This window comes from Melospiza melodia, chromosome 1 (assembly GCF_035770615.1).
Source record: "Melospiza melodia melodia isolate bMelMel2 chromosome 1, bMelMel2.pri, whole genome shotgun sequence".
Lineage (NCBI taxonomy): Eukaryota > Metazoa > Chordata > Aves > Passeriformes > Passerellidae > Melospiza > Melospiza melodia.
In genome coordinates this window covers 120,333,941-120,351,799 of record NC_086194.1, presented here as the reverse complement: position 1 = coordinate 120,351,799, position 17,859 = coordinate 120,333,941, and the positions used below count along the sequence as shown (strand labels likewise).

The window sequence follows — 17,859 nt, the reverse complement described above, 5'->3', positions numbered from 1 at the left end:
TGCGGCGGCGCCCGTCCCCACCATCACCTTCAGGCCCGGCGGCGCCCTCCCACTGCGCAGGCGCGAGCACCGCCCTCCTCTCGCGCGGCCCCCTGGGATTCGTAGTCCCTGTGCCCTGCTGGGACAGCGCCACCTTTCACACTGCCAAGGTTGGAAGTGACCTTTAAGACCACCCTGCCCAATCGTTAGTCCGGCACTGCCACTTTGACCCCGTAACCCAAATCACCCGGCGCAAGGGCCAGGCGTCTCTTAAACACCTCCAGGAAGGGCGACTCCACTACCTCCCTGGGCAACCTATTCCAACGCCTGAGCCTCCTCACAGTGAAAAACTTGTTCTAGTATGTAATCGAAATTTCCCCTCTCCCAGAGCAGGCACGCTGGAAGAAGCCGGTCCCAGCTCACTACACGCTCCTGTCAGGCAGTTGTAGAGAGCGATAAGGTCCCCCCGAGACCTCCTCTTCTCCAGGCTAAGCAGCCGCCCCTACAGCACTCCGAGCGCCGCCGCGTTTTCCCGCTCCCTTTCCCGCGGTCCCTCCCAGGACGTGACGCCGCCGCGGGGATCCGTCACTTCCGCAAACAGGGATGGCGGAGCGCTGAGCCGGGTGAGTGCCGGGGCCGTGCAGGGCCGCCCTCCCTGCCCGCGGGCGGACCGGCGGCGGGGCCCGGGGCCCTCGGCCTCGCCGGACAGCGGGGCTGGGCGGGCCGCAGAGAAGCCACGGGCGCCGCCGCCCGGTTAACGGGAGCGGAGGCCCCGAGGCCTCCCAGCCCCGTCATGGGGGAAGGGAAGGAGGGAAGGGAGAAAGGAGGGGGCGGGAGCGTCCCGAGGCCGGCGGGGCCATTCCCACATCACTGCAGGCGTTTTGAGCTCTCCGGCTGAAGGAGCTGCTGCTTTCTCTGGTTGCCATCGCTAGTTGTGAAAGTCGGATCGTTTCACAATTAGGGCTTTCGAAACATCTTGGAATAGCCGGGTGAGGATAACGAGGGGTCTGCTGCTGCTTCGCAAACCAAGCGCTGTGGTGCTGTGCAGTAGTGGAGGAATTATTTTTGTAAGTCGTACTTTGAGGCTGTTTGTTCCGAGGAAAGCTGTTGTGGTGCTTCTGTGTGGTGGCCCACTCAGTGGATGTGTTCCGGCCCTCATTAGGAGGTGAGCCTGGACACGGTGGGTTTAAATGTGATTTTTGGAATTTTTTTTTTTTTTTATTGTGCTTTAGGCCACTCTTTCAGAACAGGGGGTGCCAAACTGCCCTCTCCCATGCCTTGTTAAAAAGTAGGTGCTCTGCTTCCTAGTGCTGGTGTAAAGAAGGCTGGGATGTGCTGGAGACCAAATGAGCTTTGTAGGAGTTGTTTGCAGTCCTGCAGCCCCTGTTGATATTTGTGAGGTGGAGATGTGGAAATACAGGTGCAACTGAATATTCCACATATTAGTTAAGCTCAGAGCATAGTGGATATTCTTGGCAAACTGGAAAATCCACAACTGGTAAGAAAATTTACTCATAAAAACCCATCTTGATCTCTTATTTGAAGACATCCATTTCAAAACATATCAGTTTAAATAATAAATTTACTAATTTGAGAGAATCTTTCTGTATTTCTAAACATAAACTGATTTGTAGGTTACCTTTTATGGGAAGGGAAAGAAAAAACCAATAATTGGCAATTGAGTCAATAAAGATATGTAAGAATGACTAAAATGAAAAATAAGAATTTATCTTAATTTGAACTTATTTAATGAGTACTTTTAAGTTCCACATGTTTGATTGAGGTGCCTTTATTAAACAAGTGGTTAAATTTGAAGTCTATATGTTGCCTAGGGTGAAATACCAATATTATGTTTGAAGGTCACGATCGTAACCACAAGTAAGTGAAATTTTCAGCACTGAAAATTCTTGGTGGTTTGTTTCTTTTCCCCCTAGATATCCATTCTGATCAGTGGACCAGTCAAAATGGCTGAAGTAACCAAGACAGAAGAACAGCAAGCAGAGAAGAATTTGAATGAAGAAGTGGAGAAAACCCCTCCTGCTTTAGAGTCAGCTTCAGGTGTCAGGTGTGAAGGCAATAATTCTGCTTCAGGTGCAGAGCAGTCCACTGAAAATGATAAAGAAGTTGATGGTGGTGGTCAGGATGGCAGAGCAAAGAGGAAGAATTTAGATTCTGAAGATGAGCCTTCTAAAAAAGCAGTGAGTATCATTTATTTTGAGCTTTTTTCAAATCCTTGTTTCAAAGCCTTAGCTCAAGAAAAGATTGAAAATATTTATGCTAGATGCCTGTGAGCCAGCACAAAAAAAGTATGGAAATGTTTCCTAGGGGAGTAACAGGTGCACAGTGATGTTGGGCTTCACAGGGGAGTAAGAGGGCTTGCAGTTAGAATGATCATCTCAGCACATACTTCGTCTAATTCTAAGACTGTTCCATCCTCCTTGTGGTAGCAATCTGGTAGTGTAGTGTAGGGTTTAGTGGCATTAGTCCCGGTTCCCTATCTTGAATTCAGTTCTCAAGTATGTTGTTTATCTGTGTGTTAGTCTAGTTACCTGTGCTTGGGTGAGGTAATTTTGTCCTTTTATTTCCTTGGTAATAAAAGGACAAAATTTATAGCTTGCAAAACTCAACAGACTGCATCCTCTGTGATACAATTCAGTATGATTTGTTGGGAAAGTGAAGCAGTGAAAGACTTACAGGTGCTTCTTTGTATTTTAAGACTTCAAAAGCAGCAGAAAATGTATATCCATTTTATATGTCCACCTGGGAGGGTGAAAAGGGAAATGTTTTACATGATGCTGTCCTTTATTATGTATGAGCTTGTAGAAGCTGATGCTTTAATATCCACTCTAGGTCATCCTTTTGGGATATTTAAATATAATTTGAAAATGTCTGACCTAGAGTTTTGTTTATCTGCCCAGAATTTTCTCAGTATGTTAATATATGGCTTAGCAGTCTGGCAAAATAAAGGGTGTCCTGTGTTGTAGTAGAAACATTGTTAACCCTTTCATCCTTTTAATAAGGGAGAACAAGGCTTAGATGAGCACGAACTACCTTGGGTCTGTGTAGCCTAAGGGTGGAGAGAGGTGACTGAGCATAGGTGCCACCATCTAGATGTTGCTGATGGCTGTTTGCAGCTGAGATGTGCTGATGGTTTGTATGAGTATGTCCCCCACACTTGTCTGAGTCAGCTGTTCTGGCTTCTGTCACCTTCAGTGGCCGTTCAGGGAGCCATCTGTGCTTACCCTGGAGAAGAATAGAAGTCGTCAAAATACTTGTTAGTATCGGTCAGCCCAGTGTGGGAATAAACAGGTGATGAGGTTATGAAGATTTCAAACAAGTAAGGCTGTGTTCATTTTGAATGTTTCCAGAAGTATATGAAACACTGAAGAATTCACATCTATCAGCCAAACCCTCTTTTCCCTTGAGGAACTGCTATTTGATTAGCAAGATGCAGGAATATTGACTTCTGTAGTGAACTGTTAGGAGTGCTTTTAATGGCTTCATTCTGGTTTGTACTGTTATTTCAAATGCTTTTGTACCTCATAGAGTCAGTGCTGGTTGTGTCTGTTCTGTTACTTTGGATTTTACTTATAATTTATTTTCACTTCATATATATAGTTGAAGATTATTTTCAAGGTGAAGAAATGCTGGGAGCATAATATCTGGATGAAGACTGCTTCTCTGTGTAACAGGGGAGAGAACTGTCTTGTAGTACTTGAAGCTAAGGCTGGACAGAAATCTCTTGGAGTATTTTGAGTTAAAGCTAAATCAGAGACATTTCTGCAACTAACTCTTAAGCATTATATGGAATATGTTGTCAAATGATTCCTCTCATTCCTTTATCGTGGTCTGTTTAAATCTCTGGCAGTGGGGTCACCCACTTGGACCTTAATGTGACATCAGCCAATTGGCCTTTTGGTTAAATTGGCAGTTTATACACTTCTGTCAGATGAAAACACTGAAATTCTGAAACAAGCTCTAAGTTCCTTGAGAAGGAACATCCTCTTCTTCTGTCCCAGACTTAAGAAGAATGAAACGAGTTCTTTGAGCGTGGTTGAGAGTGTTAGAGAACTGAAAGTTAAGTATTTCTGTGAAGGAAAGATGCTGGGCAGTGTCTGTCATCCAGAAATTGCTTGAATGAACTGAAAAGGGGATTAAGTTTGTGTGTGTTGCTGTGATAATTGAAGTACTGACATCAGTACCAGGACAGGTATGGGAAATCTCTTTATGATGATGATGCTCTTCATAGTACTGCTTGTTTGCCTTCTTAAATCTTTGAAGTGAACACGTATGTCTTTTGTTTAAATGACTAAGTCATAAAAAGAATTGACTGCTTGAGTCTGTTGCTTCTGTGGTGTGATTTCCTTTCTGCAGCATGTGATTGGCCATGGGCAAGCTGTAGCTGCACATTATAATGAACTTCAAGAAGTTGGTTTGGAAAAACGTAGCCAGTCTCGCATATTCTACCTCCGAAACTTTAATAATTGGACAAAAAGTGTCCTCATTGGTAAGTTCCCTTAACTGATTGCTTAGACATGATTAAAATGTAAATAACTTTTGTATCAAAATGTAGTTCTTTCTGTTTTCTGATGTTGAGTATAACACTTCATTTCATAATGTATAGTAAGTTTTTCGGCTGCAATAAAATGTCTATATTTATATTTAATTTGAATCTCTGTGATAGTGTTTTGTATTGTTGGAGTTCATATCCTTAAGTTGCCTAAGGAACTTAAGCATATGCTTAAGTTTCAAAGGTCAACTGACATTAAAAGTTCGTACTGGAAACTATTCTTCTCCATGGCATTTTTAAAGAGAAAAGTACAGTTTTAAATCATAAAGAACTTAAGTGTTCTAAGAACAGCTCAATCTATCTCAAATAATTTCTTAGGCATTTTCCCAAAGCACTCTCTGTTCAGATCCTGGTTAAGCAGTTCTGCAGGAAGCTTGAACACATAAATATTTTCTGTATTACCCATATATTACCCATAGTCAGTGATTGAAAAAGTGATGGAAAGCTAAAGGATGTAGTTCTTTAAGAATCAGCAGGTTTTTATTTAAAGGCAAAGTCTACTGTTCCACAAATTAATTCCAAATTGAGGAAACAAAGCCATCAAATATCTGCCAACAAAGAAAAGAATCATCAGCACAGCACCACAGGTTCATGAAGAGGGATCTGTGCCAGAAGATGTTGGCACCATTTGTCTTAGCATGCTGCTTTTTGTTGTGTTGTATCAGAGCAGTTAGAAGCAATATTTAGATTTCTATAAAGCTGTTCCTCAAGCCTGTGTTGAAGCCTTTCTGTCATAAAGAATTTCAGCAGTGTGGCTTTATAGCAGTTGTATCAAAACATATTTCATATCTCCTACTGTGAAGAAAAGTTGCTAGCAGGCTGATATGTTTTACATAATATGCCAACATCAGTCAGAGCAGAGAGAATCTAGGCAGCCTCGAGGGGAAGAAAAAATGTGACTGGTGTATGTAGAGTAGAAAGACAGCAAAGGAGTAGCTACTGTTATTGCAGAGCCTGGGAGAGTGAGTGAAAAACATTATGCATTTCTGTAAGGTGACTGGGAGGAGATGTTGTGGCTGATGCATTTAATTGGCTTTTTCTTTCTGCAAAAGGCTTTCCCATACTTTCAAATAACATCTGCATCTCATACTTTCAAATAACATCTGCATCCCATACTTTCAAATAACATCTGCATTCATTATAATGCTAATGAAAGGGAGCCCTGTTTGTCTCCCTGTGTCCAGGATGGTTGTTTAGCCAGGTGCAGTTTTACCTTAGCCAGGGAAACGGTTCAGAGCCTCAGTCAAGTTATATGCAGAGCACATTGAGCACAGAAAATATTCATCTTCTCCACAGTTTTAGAAGTTTGTGGTTCCTTTCATCCTTCTAGAAAAAAAAGAGATTTAAGTTTGTAATATTAAGAACATTTTATAGGCAAAGTAAGGTCTGAGGTGTTTTAAAATTCTCAGCTCCTTTTGGTTCTTTAGGCTTTTAGGTGCAATACACGTGCAGAGATGTTTATATGCTCCTGGTTTTCATTTTCCTAGGTGAATTTATAGACCGGGTACGACAGAAGAAGAGTGATATAACTGTTTTGGATCTAGGATGTGGGAAAGGTGGAGACTTACTGAAATGGAAAAAAGGCAGAATTAAAAAACTCGTCTGTACTGGTAAGAAGTATGATAACTTTCTAGGGAAACTGCATCAGGTTTTATAGGAAACCAAGTAGACCTCTGGTATTTTATTATTTCTTTTTTTCCAGTCAGTCAAAGAATGCAATGTACACCTTCTGTGCAAAAAGTTGTGTTTTGTCTTTTAATCTGAAGATATGACTTGATTGCTAGCAGAAATATAAGAATCATCAATATTTAGCTTTCAGTTCAACTGAAAACTGGTATCACTAAAGAAAGACACCATTGATACAGGTTGCCTTAGGTAAAATGTGGCCCTGGGGAAAAGACTGACTTTTTTTATTTTATCTCTTTCCTTCCACATCTAGTCTCTTGTAATATTTTTAATTGTTCTGAAACACAGGAGAGTTGCATTTAAAAAACCAAATAATCCCCATAATGTTGTGAGAAAAAAATGGTCTTGGGTGTTACAATCAACTAAATATTTTCAGACTCAGAAACGGGGTAGAGCCGAAAGCTGATTAAAAAAATTCTGGTTTGAATAATTGGCTTAGATGTTGGGAGAATGATACATCTTCCCTTTTCTCAGAAAGTATCCCAAGCATAATCAGAGAAAGAATTACTTAACTCCAAATTTAATTAGGTACTGAAATTCCCTAAAACTCTTTCAGTGGGAATTATTTTGTGTACTTCATATTTTACAGTTCTTTCTTGCATTATTCAGTGGGCAGCATTCAAATACACTTAATCAATTTACTTACAAAGTTCTTAGGTGAATTCATTGAATATTGTCAGAACCTCAATGACTGAGAAAGAAGCAGTCTTAGAATATGTGACATATCAGAGATGTATTTCAACATCTTTAATATTTTAACAGTATTAAGAATCCCAGGGAGCTGAGCTGTTTTAATGGAACTCAAGTTCATTTTTTTATCTTACCTTTTTGTACCTTCTGTTTTCTAGTAATCATTCCAGCTTTCTTGTCTGGAGCTGTGTACACATTTTTAAAACTTCTATTTATTATATTTATTATATTTATTATGTTTCCATATATAGACATTGCTGACATTTCTGTGCAGCAGTGCAAGCACCGCTATGAAGAAATGAAATCCCGGTGTCGGTATAATGAACATATTTTTGATGCAGAATTCATACAAGCAGATAGTACCAAGGTACAGTTCCTGTGCTTTGTAATATTTTGGAGATTTAATGTTCTCTATGGTAGTGTTGTACCAATTTGGGTATATACATTTTTAAGGTTGGATTATTGTACTGCCAGGAGAATCAGCCATAGGGGTTACTGAAGGTTGCTTAAGATGTACTTTGGTGCATTTTGCTGCTGTTGTACAGTGTAACATTCCTGAAGGTCTTTTCCAGATAGTAAATCTGGGGCTTTCACTATCCTTTACTCGACAAGGGGAACAGAATTTAGCTTTGGAGTTATGTGAGACAGCACAAGATGTTGGAAACTGTTTTGGTGAATGCTGGAATATATAAAGGACCTCTTCTGATTTAACACTTTGCCACTAGAAAGTAAAAAATCTTTTTGTTACTATAATAGGTATCTTTAAAACTGCCTCTACTTCTGTGGTAGAGCAGGTTTCTTAGACTGTCTGGAGACAGTGGTGAATGCATGGCTGAGGCTTAGGGGACTGTCTTGTAAACAAAACAGGTTTTGCTTCCTAGAAGTGCAGGCTGAGAGTGCCCTGCTGATAGAGGCTGAGACAGAACCTACCTTGTTCCAGCATATCTGTGGAAAAGCTGAACCTGTTCTCAGCCTTGCATGAAGGGTCTGCTTGAATTCTTGGTTGGCTTTCCTTCTTCTGAGAAATAGTCTCTTGCAGGTTCATGGCATCTCTCAGTTTGGGGGAGGGGAGAGGGAGACTTGGCCAGGAAAGAAAGGGATATTTTCATGTTGCTATTACAGCTCAGTTTTAGATGCATATGTATTTTCTGTTGCATGCTTTGTTCTATCTGTCCTTGTACACAAAAGTTAATTTCCCTGACTTTTGGTCTCTATCATGAATGTGGTGTATTTGTTAGATTTAAGTGAATCATGCTTGTTTCTGTAGGTTTTTTTCTATTTTATCTGTTGCAGGATCTTTTGTCTTCCAAGTACAATGATCCAGATATGCGCTTTGACATTTGCAGTTGTCAATTTGTTTACCACTATTCATTTGAGACGTACGAGCAGGCTGACATGATGCTTAAAAATGCTTGTGGGAACCTCTCTCCTGGAGGTTATTTCATTGGCACAACTCCAAACAGCTTTGAACTTGTGTAAGTACTCTTATATCCTCTTAGTCTTCCAAAACTCTGGGAAGCATTGTTAAGTGATAGATGTTCTTACAGTGCTCCAATATGTTTGTGCAAGCAAAAGCAATTTTTTGCAACAATTTTGGAATCTAATAAAAAAGAATCTCACTCACTAACTTGACTCAAACAGGTAAAGCAATACTTACCCTTGTCTTATGTCGTCATGGCTCTTCTGTTAGGGAATACAGGTCTTCATACACTTCATCCCTCTGTCATGACTTTAATAGTGTCAAAATTTCCACAGCCTGGGGAAAAACTGTCAAGGTTTTATGGTTGTTTCTAGAAGCATGTCTTGTCCATGTAGATTGTCTGTGTGTCTAGGCTAAAAATTCATCTTCTAGGTCCATTTTGTCCTTGTTATGTTGTATGGGAATAGTAACCTGTTAAAACCCAGTATGCTGCTTCATTTCATTGTTTCAGTGCCTTTTGAGATAAGGGAAGTGGGAAACTGGAGAGATCACTGAGTATTACTGGGAGAAATACTTTCATGCTTCTTATGTGTAGTTTTCTCTGCCTGTTCAATACTGATAAAAAAATGTTTGTTTATATCTCATTCTATAGAAAGAGACTCGAAGCTTCAGAAACTAATTCATTTGGGAATGATGTGTACAATGTAAAATTTGAAAAGAAGGGAGACTATCCCTTATTTGGCTGCAAGTATGATTTTCACTTGGAAGAAGTGGTTGATGTCCCTGAGTTTTTGGTTTACTTTCCCTTACTGGAGGAGTAAGTTATGTTTTAAATTTATTATACAATAAAAACTGTGGAGCACAATAAACATTTGTTTAGTTTATGTGTCATTGCATAATGCTTGCAGAAAATTATGTTTTGCCTTTCTTATTATATTTTTCAGCTATTAACTTTTTTGTTGTTACTTCACATACAGAGGTTTCTTGCATTTCTATCTACAACTGTAATCTGTCCATTGAACTCTGTTGAAGATGCTCTGGTCAGAAGCTGTGAGGATTTAAACTATGTCTCATGAGGGACCCTCTGATCTTATATATTGGATCTGTCAGCAAACCTTTAAAACCTTTTAAACTTTCTCTTCTTTATTTGTAACTTTTTGAGGTGTTTCTTTCTACCCCTTTTCTAGTCTTTCAGTAAGCTTTCTTGTGCATCTCCTTCATCATGGTGCCTCTTTCTTGTCTTCTCCACCTTTCCTTAGATGTTAATAGGATTTTTGCTGTGATGATTTTTTTTCTTCCTCTAAATGATCTTCATCTGTAAGCATATATTTTGCTGTTACTTCTCTGTGACCTTGGATTTGGTTTTCCCAGCTGTATCCTGAGGTACAGACAAATTTTTCCATACTGTTTTTTTTTCCCGCTGTTCAAGCCTCAGTATGGTTAAACAGTATTAAGCTTCCCTTCAAGCCTGTTCAAGAGCTTCATTTGTAGATGTCTGTGAAAAATAACAGCATCTGTCACTGACAGCTGTAACTTCAGTGTTGCATGTCCATGGTGTCTACATAAAATTGAGATGTAAGCCACGGAATACAGCTGAAAGAAGTTCTCTAAATATATTCATAATATCTGACATGATAGATTCTGCAGGGAAAAGTGTAGTCTTTCTGGAAGTCCACATGGAACTTACATGTTTCAGGAGAAGAGACCTTTTCTATTAAAATGTTTGTAAATTACTTCTGTGTAGATTTTTGATGTCCTAATTAAAAAAAAAACCCTACAATTTGTGGTGGAACTGCAGCTTTTTTCATCTAAATGTCTTTACTTAGAGAAAAAAGTTGTAAAGAAGTGTTATTCTAGTGAATACCATAAGATGTCACTCTGGCTTAAAATTGTTCCTTTGAAAATAAAGCTGCAGTAATTTTGTGGCTTCCCTAATTAAGTTTGTTATTTTGACAGAATGGCAAAGAAACATGGTATGAAATTAGTCTATAAAATGACGTTTCGGGAATTCTATGAAGAAAAAATCAAGAATGATGAGCATAAAATGCTGTTAAGGAGAATGCAAGCCTTGGAGGTAAATTTGGAGTTGACTTGTTTGATTTTAGTAGCATTTCATATCTTGTTAATTTTGCACAATAATTGAAATTTCCTTTGTGAACATTTTACAATTAAGTAAGGACCACCAATAGAAAGTATTTAGTTCCTGGGGCTGAAAGTGTGACTCTGGTTGTTGATCTTGACTGGCTGCCAGACACCCACTGACCTGCACTCTTGTTCCTTCTTCCCAACAGGATAGGGGGAGAAAATAGAAAAAAAATCTTGTGGGTCAAGATAAATTCAAGGAGATTGCTTAGCAATTACTGTCACAGACAAAACAGACTGAACTTGGAGAAGGTTAATTTAATTAATTTAAAAAAAATGTAGAAAGGTGAGAAACACAAAAACCTAAAAACACCTTTGTCCCACCCACTGCTTGTTCCCAGGCTCAGCTTCATTTGTTCACTCCTGACCTTTCTACCTCCTCTCCCTTCCTCTGCGTGGGAAGGGGGATTGTGGTCTGTTCATAACACTCTGTTTCTGCCTCTCCTTCTTCCTCACACTCTTCTCTTAGATCAGCACAGGTCCCACCCAATGGATTATTCAAGTTTTGAAGATAATATTTCAATATTGAGGCAAGTTTCTGTTCTTGTGCAGCAGGAAACAGAAGCCCAAGAGTCATGCCAAGTGTCAGATAGTGGTGACTGTAATCCACAGACAGGAATCTTTGTAGGAATAAAAGAGCAGTCTGTGTTCATAGAAGAAAATGGGACATAACTGTAACTGAGCATATATTTTTGCCCAATGCTTTTGCATTTTTTGTTTATCCTCCAACTCTTACCCTGAATAACTTTAGCAGTTTCAGATAAGCTTTTCCAGGCCACCTCTGAGGCTTTGGTTTTACTTGCAGTTGTCTGTGCTTCCCTCCTCCCTCGAACAGTAGAATTCTTCTGCAGAAAACTCTCAGATCAACTAAATGGTGGCTTAGTCAGCTGAGTCAGACTGCAACTTGACTGTACTTGTTGACTCTAAAAGTGATGGTGCTCTGTAAGGGCTTACACTGACAGTAGCACAGAGACACAGCTTTTGACTTACCATCTTCCTTCTTAGGAAAGAGAGAGTTGTCTTAAGGTAGTGGCCACTTATATCTGAGGACTGCATTTTTATGATTAGATTTATTTACACAGATCACTAGTACCCGGGATCCTTAATAAGTACATCTTAGTCTGAAGAACCTGTTGTATACTTCTGTTACAGTTTTGTGTGTTACTGAAGCATTTTAATTGTTCTGCTTGAAATTGTAGTTGCTCATTTCTTAGAACTTCTGCTGAAGAGTTGCTGGTATAGTTGCTCTTGTAAAAGAAGGTATATCTGGGTAATGCTTATAATGAACTGTACATGAAGGAGAGTGTTTATAGTTATTCTGTTTCCCCTGCTTTAGAGATATAAGGATAAAACTTAATTTATAATTCTTGGATGCCAAATTTTCTGGTAAGTAGGGAATATCAGACCTGTTCCTGAGGATGCTATAAAGGAGAGACATAAATTAAAAATATTTTTAAGACTTACTGACTTCTGTTGTGGACTGTGTTGTGACAAACCTTTTACTTGATGTGATCAATGTATCTCACTACTCAGTGTTTTATTCTATGTTCTCCAGCCATATTCTACACATGGTGATTCCAGACTTGTTTCTGATAAACCTGATGATTATGAGCATGCAAAAGAGTTTATCAAAGATGGCAAGGCAAAGTTACCATTGGTAAGTTCCTTCATTCTTCACTAGAGATAATGATGTCTTAAAATTGAGGTCCTGATCTTTCAAACTGTGCTGCCTTCATCGTTTCAACCGCAGTGAAGTTGGTGTGAGTGTCTCTTAGCATGTGAAAAATTGTAGAGCTGCAGGGCTGAGGGGTTCATCTGACCTATATCCCACACTCAAAGAATCAAATTCAGCATATTTGGTAGCTGTTAAAACATTTGTAATAATGCAGAAGGGAAAGGATATTTTTTCCATCGTACTTGACAGCTCTCCTTTCTAGCCATTCTTAATTTGAGGAATCTTCTTATATGTCTGGATCTTTACAGTACTGATTTAAAGCATTAATTCTAATCCTTTGATGGGACACTTCAAAGCTTTCTCCTTAGCACTGTATATATTTGAAATCATTCTTTCCATTTTCGTCAATACAGTATGAGGGTGGTCAGCCTAAAGTTTTTCCACTTGGTTTTATTGTTTGGGTTTTTTTTAAATCATTGATTCATCTACTGTTCATGTTCTGAATTCTTCAAGATGTAGTCCTTTTACTGCATATATAAAAATCCTGCATCAAGAGAGAAAAGAAGCCTGCTCTTCACATTTGAAATTAAAAAATTTTTGGAAAGAAAAATGCTTGTTTCAAGAAATAGGCTTAAGAACATGAGAACAGCCAAGTCAGACCAAAACCATCTGTTGCCAAGTGCTATTTTAAAAGGTGAAGGTTTGGTCAGTGGGTAGCATATGGACTAAATTATGGCCCCAGTGAGGACTCTGTGGATGGAGATGGAGTGGGCAGAACAGAAAATCAGCTTCTTGTTGTTGCCTTAGGTTTCTTAAGTGGTGGGGTAAATGGCAGCAGCTTTTTGCTTGTGAACTGGCCATGCTTTCATCTGATCAGCTGAGCTGGGAATTTCCTAGGCTGGAAGGCAGGCTGTTTTTCCAGAATGTGTGAGTGAAGGTAACAGTCTCTTGCAAACAGAGTTTCTGTGGGCTGTGGGGTGTTGGCTGGAGGCAGGCAATATTCCTGAGGAAGATGGCAGCACCATAGTGTAAGGCTTTTCCTGGCTTCTGCACACATCCTGGGCATCTCAGTCTGAACAGCACCTGGAGCCAGGTCAGGTCACACTGGTGGGTGGTGATGGGCACAGGCATGCTCTGCATTGCAGGGGCATCCAGACCAACAGGCTGGTGGCCCATTCTCCTGTACCTGTTTACTTTAGGTGTGTTCCATTATCTGGATCTTCCAGTTCCCAACCATCCAGCATAGTTAGCGGAGTTGTAAATATCTGTGGTCGACAGCAATGCTTTCCTTGCCCCTAAATAGCCAGTCAGTGTGGGTGGTTAGACACTGGTCAGTGAAAAATGGAGCTAAATCAGTGTTTTATTGTTTCCTTATTTTTTGTTGAAACTGGGGTTTTTTTTGTCCCCTTCTAGGGAACCTTGAGTAAATCTGAATGGGAAGCAACAAGTAAGTAATAGTTTTGAAAATACTATTGACTGAATGACTGCTTTGAAAAGTGTGTAAAATAGCCTGTTAGTCATGGAAGAAAATCCAGATTTTAAATATAATAAGATGATGTTATTTGTGTAATTCAAAATGTCTGTGTATAGTTATATAGTGTGCACATCTCAAGAAATTGTGAGGAAATGCATAAGTGCAGCCAACCAGGATTTGCATTTTTCCAGACCATTATACTGGTTGTGGTAGTAGTTTAAAACCAAAAAATGCTGTTTACTTCACAGGTGAGAAGCCAGCATCAAACCATGACAAATCTTCACTCTGCTTTATTAAATTATTATCTAATTATTGAATCTATGAATTAATTATAAGGTAGACATTAATTTCCAGCAGTCTAGAAGTATTATCTCAAATAGCTATTTGAGAGAGGCTTTTTATATAATTTTATACCTTTTCATACGTAAAAATATATTTATACCTTCAAAACTCCAGTGATTGCCATGTTTCCTAAGTAGTCTATTTTTCCAGAAACATGTGGAGTATTGAGCTTCTGAGAAGAGTATTAGCACAGCTTGTTGCTTACATGGAACTTTGCATTGTTTCTGAGGAATGTCTGATAAGCTTGTCTTGAAAGATTTGCAAGTAGCTATGGCACCTCACTCTTTAAAATAAAAGTTGAAATCAAGTGGAAATCTATAAATGTGGTCCCAAATAACTGGTTTAGCATGTCTGTCTGGTGTGGAGCACAGGAGCATTTGGCATACCTGGCATTGAATATATGCCAACTAATTTTTCCAAGGATGCGGATGTGAATTGTACAAATATCCATTAATAGAATCATACTGTTCTGGACTTGAAAAAATGCTATAATTTCATCTTTGTCCATCAAAATTGGTAATATGTATCAGGAGTTCATTCACTTTTCAATTAAAAATGAAGTTAACAATTCAACCCTGATTGTCCATTACTGCAAGTATGAAGGAGTCTTTAAACTTAACTTGCATGACTTTTTAGGTGCTAGTGAGTTTTTTTATATGTAGAATGGCACAGTAATTTATGAATTTGATTCACATTTCTGAAAGCATGTAAAACTATGCTGGAGTGGAATGCTAGAGTTACTCACTGGAAAGTCATAAGATCTTTTGTCATTTCAGTAATCTGCTAACAGGTTGTTTGGGCATAATATCAACCTGGTTACATTTTGAAAACTTAATTGAGTCACCAAGGAAGCTGAAACTTTAAATACTCCCATTTTCTTTTTTAGGTATTTACTTAGTATTTGCATTTGAGAAGCAACCATGAAACTTCACATACTGGATGCAGCAAGAGGGGATCATATCCACGTGCAAGTTGGAATGATCAGAAATCCATTGTGGCAACTATTTTTTTATTTTTTATTTTTTAATTATCAGACGTGTGCAGGACACTACCAAAAACTAGAGCAAGCTCATGATTCAGAGTTACATTGCCTGTCTGTGACAGATGGACTTGTGTGTGTATATATAAGAAAGATTCTGAACCAGTCTTTTTAAGCATTTGTAAGCAATCTGCATGCTCTCAAAACCTGTGTTTGAACTCACATAACTTTGTTAGAAACAAATGTTTTGTTTGTAGAAGTGTGTTTGTGATTACGAGCCTGACCCTGCAGCTTCTGAAGTTGATGGAAGAACATTGACTTTGATAATGCAGAATGAGGGCCTAAATAATGTTCTGCAGAGCTCAGTTAATTCATAATGAGATCTGTTCAGCATAGAGGGTATGTCTACATTGCATGCAGAGCAAAAATTACCCGAGTCAGTTTGAGAACCTCTGTGCTGTGCTCAAGCCTGCATTGTAAATCTACCTTAGTGGTATTCATGGTGTATTTTACATGGTAAAATCCCATGATGTTCTTGTTTTTCCTGCTTGCTGATATGTAGTGTCACTTCACGGTGCTTTTAAGATTAAATGAGTTTGTTCTGTACAAAACTGCTCTGAAAGTACTCAATTTCTAATGTTTTAAATCTCGACTTTGTTTTCCAAATATGGCTATGTGGTAATCAGTAACATCTGCTTAAGTTAGATTACTGAACATTTTTTATTGTTTTAAAGACTCTCCTGACTTTTCAATAGTTTTGGTGTTTCTTGAAACTTACTAGACAGATCTTAGGATGCCTTTCTTTCTTATTTCGTAAAATTCCAAATGGGCTTGGCAGTAGAATGAGCTGTTGGTGGTGATGGGGACCTCATTGCAGTCTTAAGGCATAAAAAACATGGTCGTGTCATGGATCATGAACCAAAAGGGGAGCTTGTGTATTTTTTGAGGATACCAGCAGTTCTCTCTGGAAGGGAGGGTTGTGTATGTGCATACACACTCTGGTACCTGCGGGTAACAATCCCAAATTGGAGACACATACTTACTTTGGGCATGTGATGAAATGATACCAGGAGGCAGAACTGTGCCTAACTACTGTCATAATTGCTTGTTAGTCTCTTAGAGCTGGCTTAGGGGTTTCTCTACACTGTTAGCTCAGTTTTCCCGGTGCTTGTAGCCACCCATTACTTAAAAGGCCTGAATACTTCATGTTCCCTCTCTCCAGTTTTGGGCTAACAGTAGCTGATGGATTTAACTTTGAGATGAAATGATGATGGTACATGAGTATTTTGAAAAGTTATAGCAAACTTAGAAGAAAACATTTCTGTTAAGACTTGAATGTTCAAATTATAAGAGTTTTTACTTATTGCTTTCCCCTGTAATTAGGTTGTACTCTTTCTTCCATGACTCCTGTTTTTTGTTGTCTAGAAGAACACTTGTAACCTTCACTGAAGCAGTAGAATCTGTCAGTTCTGCTGCTGAAATTAAGACAATAAGATGTTCTTGTTTTCTAGAATTAGTACTTATGAAACTAGCTAAAAATGGTGACACTTTAGAAGTACTGAAAAGTTTCTTTGAAATTTGTGTGCGTCAAAGCTAGTTTTGTTGGATTTCTTGTACCAAATTTCATTTGAAAATACGTTGTTATGCTATTTTTGGAAGAAATAAGAAAAATAAAAACAGAGGGAGTACAGTGAAGTGTCTTTCCTCTTTTAAGTGAATCTTAACATATCAATCACATAATCCCATAATGGTTGAGTTCAGAAGGGACCTCTGGAGGTCATTTGGTCCAACTCCCACCCCTGCCCAAGCATGTTCACCCAGAGCTGGTCGCCAGGACCTTGTCCAGACAGCTTTTGAACAGCTGGGTAGTCCACAACCTCATTGGACAACCTGTGCCAGTGCTTGGTCACTCTCACAGTAAAAATCTCCTGGTGTTCAGAGGGAATTTCCTGTGTTGCATTGTGTGCCTCTTGCCCTGTCACCGGGCACACAGAAAAGGCCCTAGACCCATTTTACAAGCTCTCTTTGGGTCTTTGAATGCATTGATAAGATTGCTGCCCTGAGCCTTCTCCTGGCTCCAGATCTCCCAGCCTTTCCTTGTATGAGATGTTCCAGGATTTTGAATGGATTTAGACCCAGTATCAACTCCTGGCATACACTGTTGGTGACCTCCAACAAGGTTTTGTTTCACTGATCACCTCTCTCTGGACTGGCTACTCTGTAATTTCCCCTCACTGTACATCCAAGATGGCAAAAAAACCCCCTTTCTTAATATCAAAGTAGAGTATCCACTGCTTTTCCATCATCAAGCCAGACATTTATTTTCTCACAGAAGTTTGTGCTGTCAGTTAAGCATGACTTCCCTGAGATTAATCCATGCTGACTATTTCTGTTAATTTTCTTGTTCATGTGCCTGGAAATAATTTCCAGTGTCTTGTTCAATCACCTCCTTGAGGTGAGGATAGTACTGTAGTTCCCTGGATCATTTTCCTTGACCTTCTTGAGGATATGAGCAGCATTTGCTTTCCTCCAGTCTTCGGACACTTCTCCTATGAGTATTCAAAGATCCTTGAGAGTGGACTCATTGATACCTGTCATCTCCTTCCATACTTGTGGTGTATCCCATCAGGGTCCATGTACTTACACATGTCTAACTTGCTTAAGTATTTCCTGACCTGATCCTTTTCAACCAAGGACACATTCCTTGTTCCAACCTTTTGTTCTGGTCTCTGGGCCTGAGATTCCTGAAAGGCCATTGTTCCTTGCAGAGACAGAGATGATGAAAACATTTGGGACCTCTGCCTTTTCCATGCTCTGTGTCACAAGTGCCCTGCCCCATTCTGCACTTTTTTCCCAATCTTCCTTTTGTTATCCATACACTTATAGAAACCCTTGTTGCCTT

The 17,859-nt window shown here is 39.4% G+C and overlaps 1 protein-coding gene and 1 long non-coding RNA gene across 2 annotated transcripts in view; one reads left to right on the top strand and one right to left on the bottom strand.

The window, feature by feature from the left end:
- The first annotated feature begins 532 nt into the window (after positions 1 to 532).
- RNMT (RNA guanine-7 methyltransferase) lies at positions 533 to 16,652 on the top strand. Its single transcript, XM_063165608.1, has 11 exons — positions 533 to 602; positions 1,914 to 2,177; positions 4,354 to 4,486; positions 6,037 to 6,159; positions 7,177 to 7,292; positions 8,219 to 8,400; positions 8,998 to 9,162; positions 10,302 to 10,419; positions 12,043 to 12,144; positions 13,576 to 13,609; positions 14,865 to 16,652. Exons 2-11 carry the CDS (start codon positions 1,944 to 1,946, stop codon positions 14,900 to 14,902), a joined length of 1,245 nt encoding a protein of 414 aa, XP_063021678.1. The 5' UTR covers positions 533 to 602; positions 1,914 to 1,943; the 3' UTR covers positions 14,903 to 16,652.
- Positions 5,664 to 17,859, bottom strand: part of LOC134423041 (uncharacterized) — a 24,273-nt gene continuing 12,077 nt past the window's right edge. Inside the window, exons 2-3 of the long non-coding RNA XR_010028990.1 lie at positions 8,583 to 9,840; positions 5,664 to 5,875 (exon numbers count right to left, since the gene is read on the bottom strand). This is a non-coding gene — a long non-coding RNA (uncharacterized LOC134423041). The remainder of the gene's footprint in view (positions 5,876 to 8,582; positions 9,841 to 17,859) is intronic.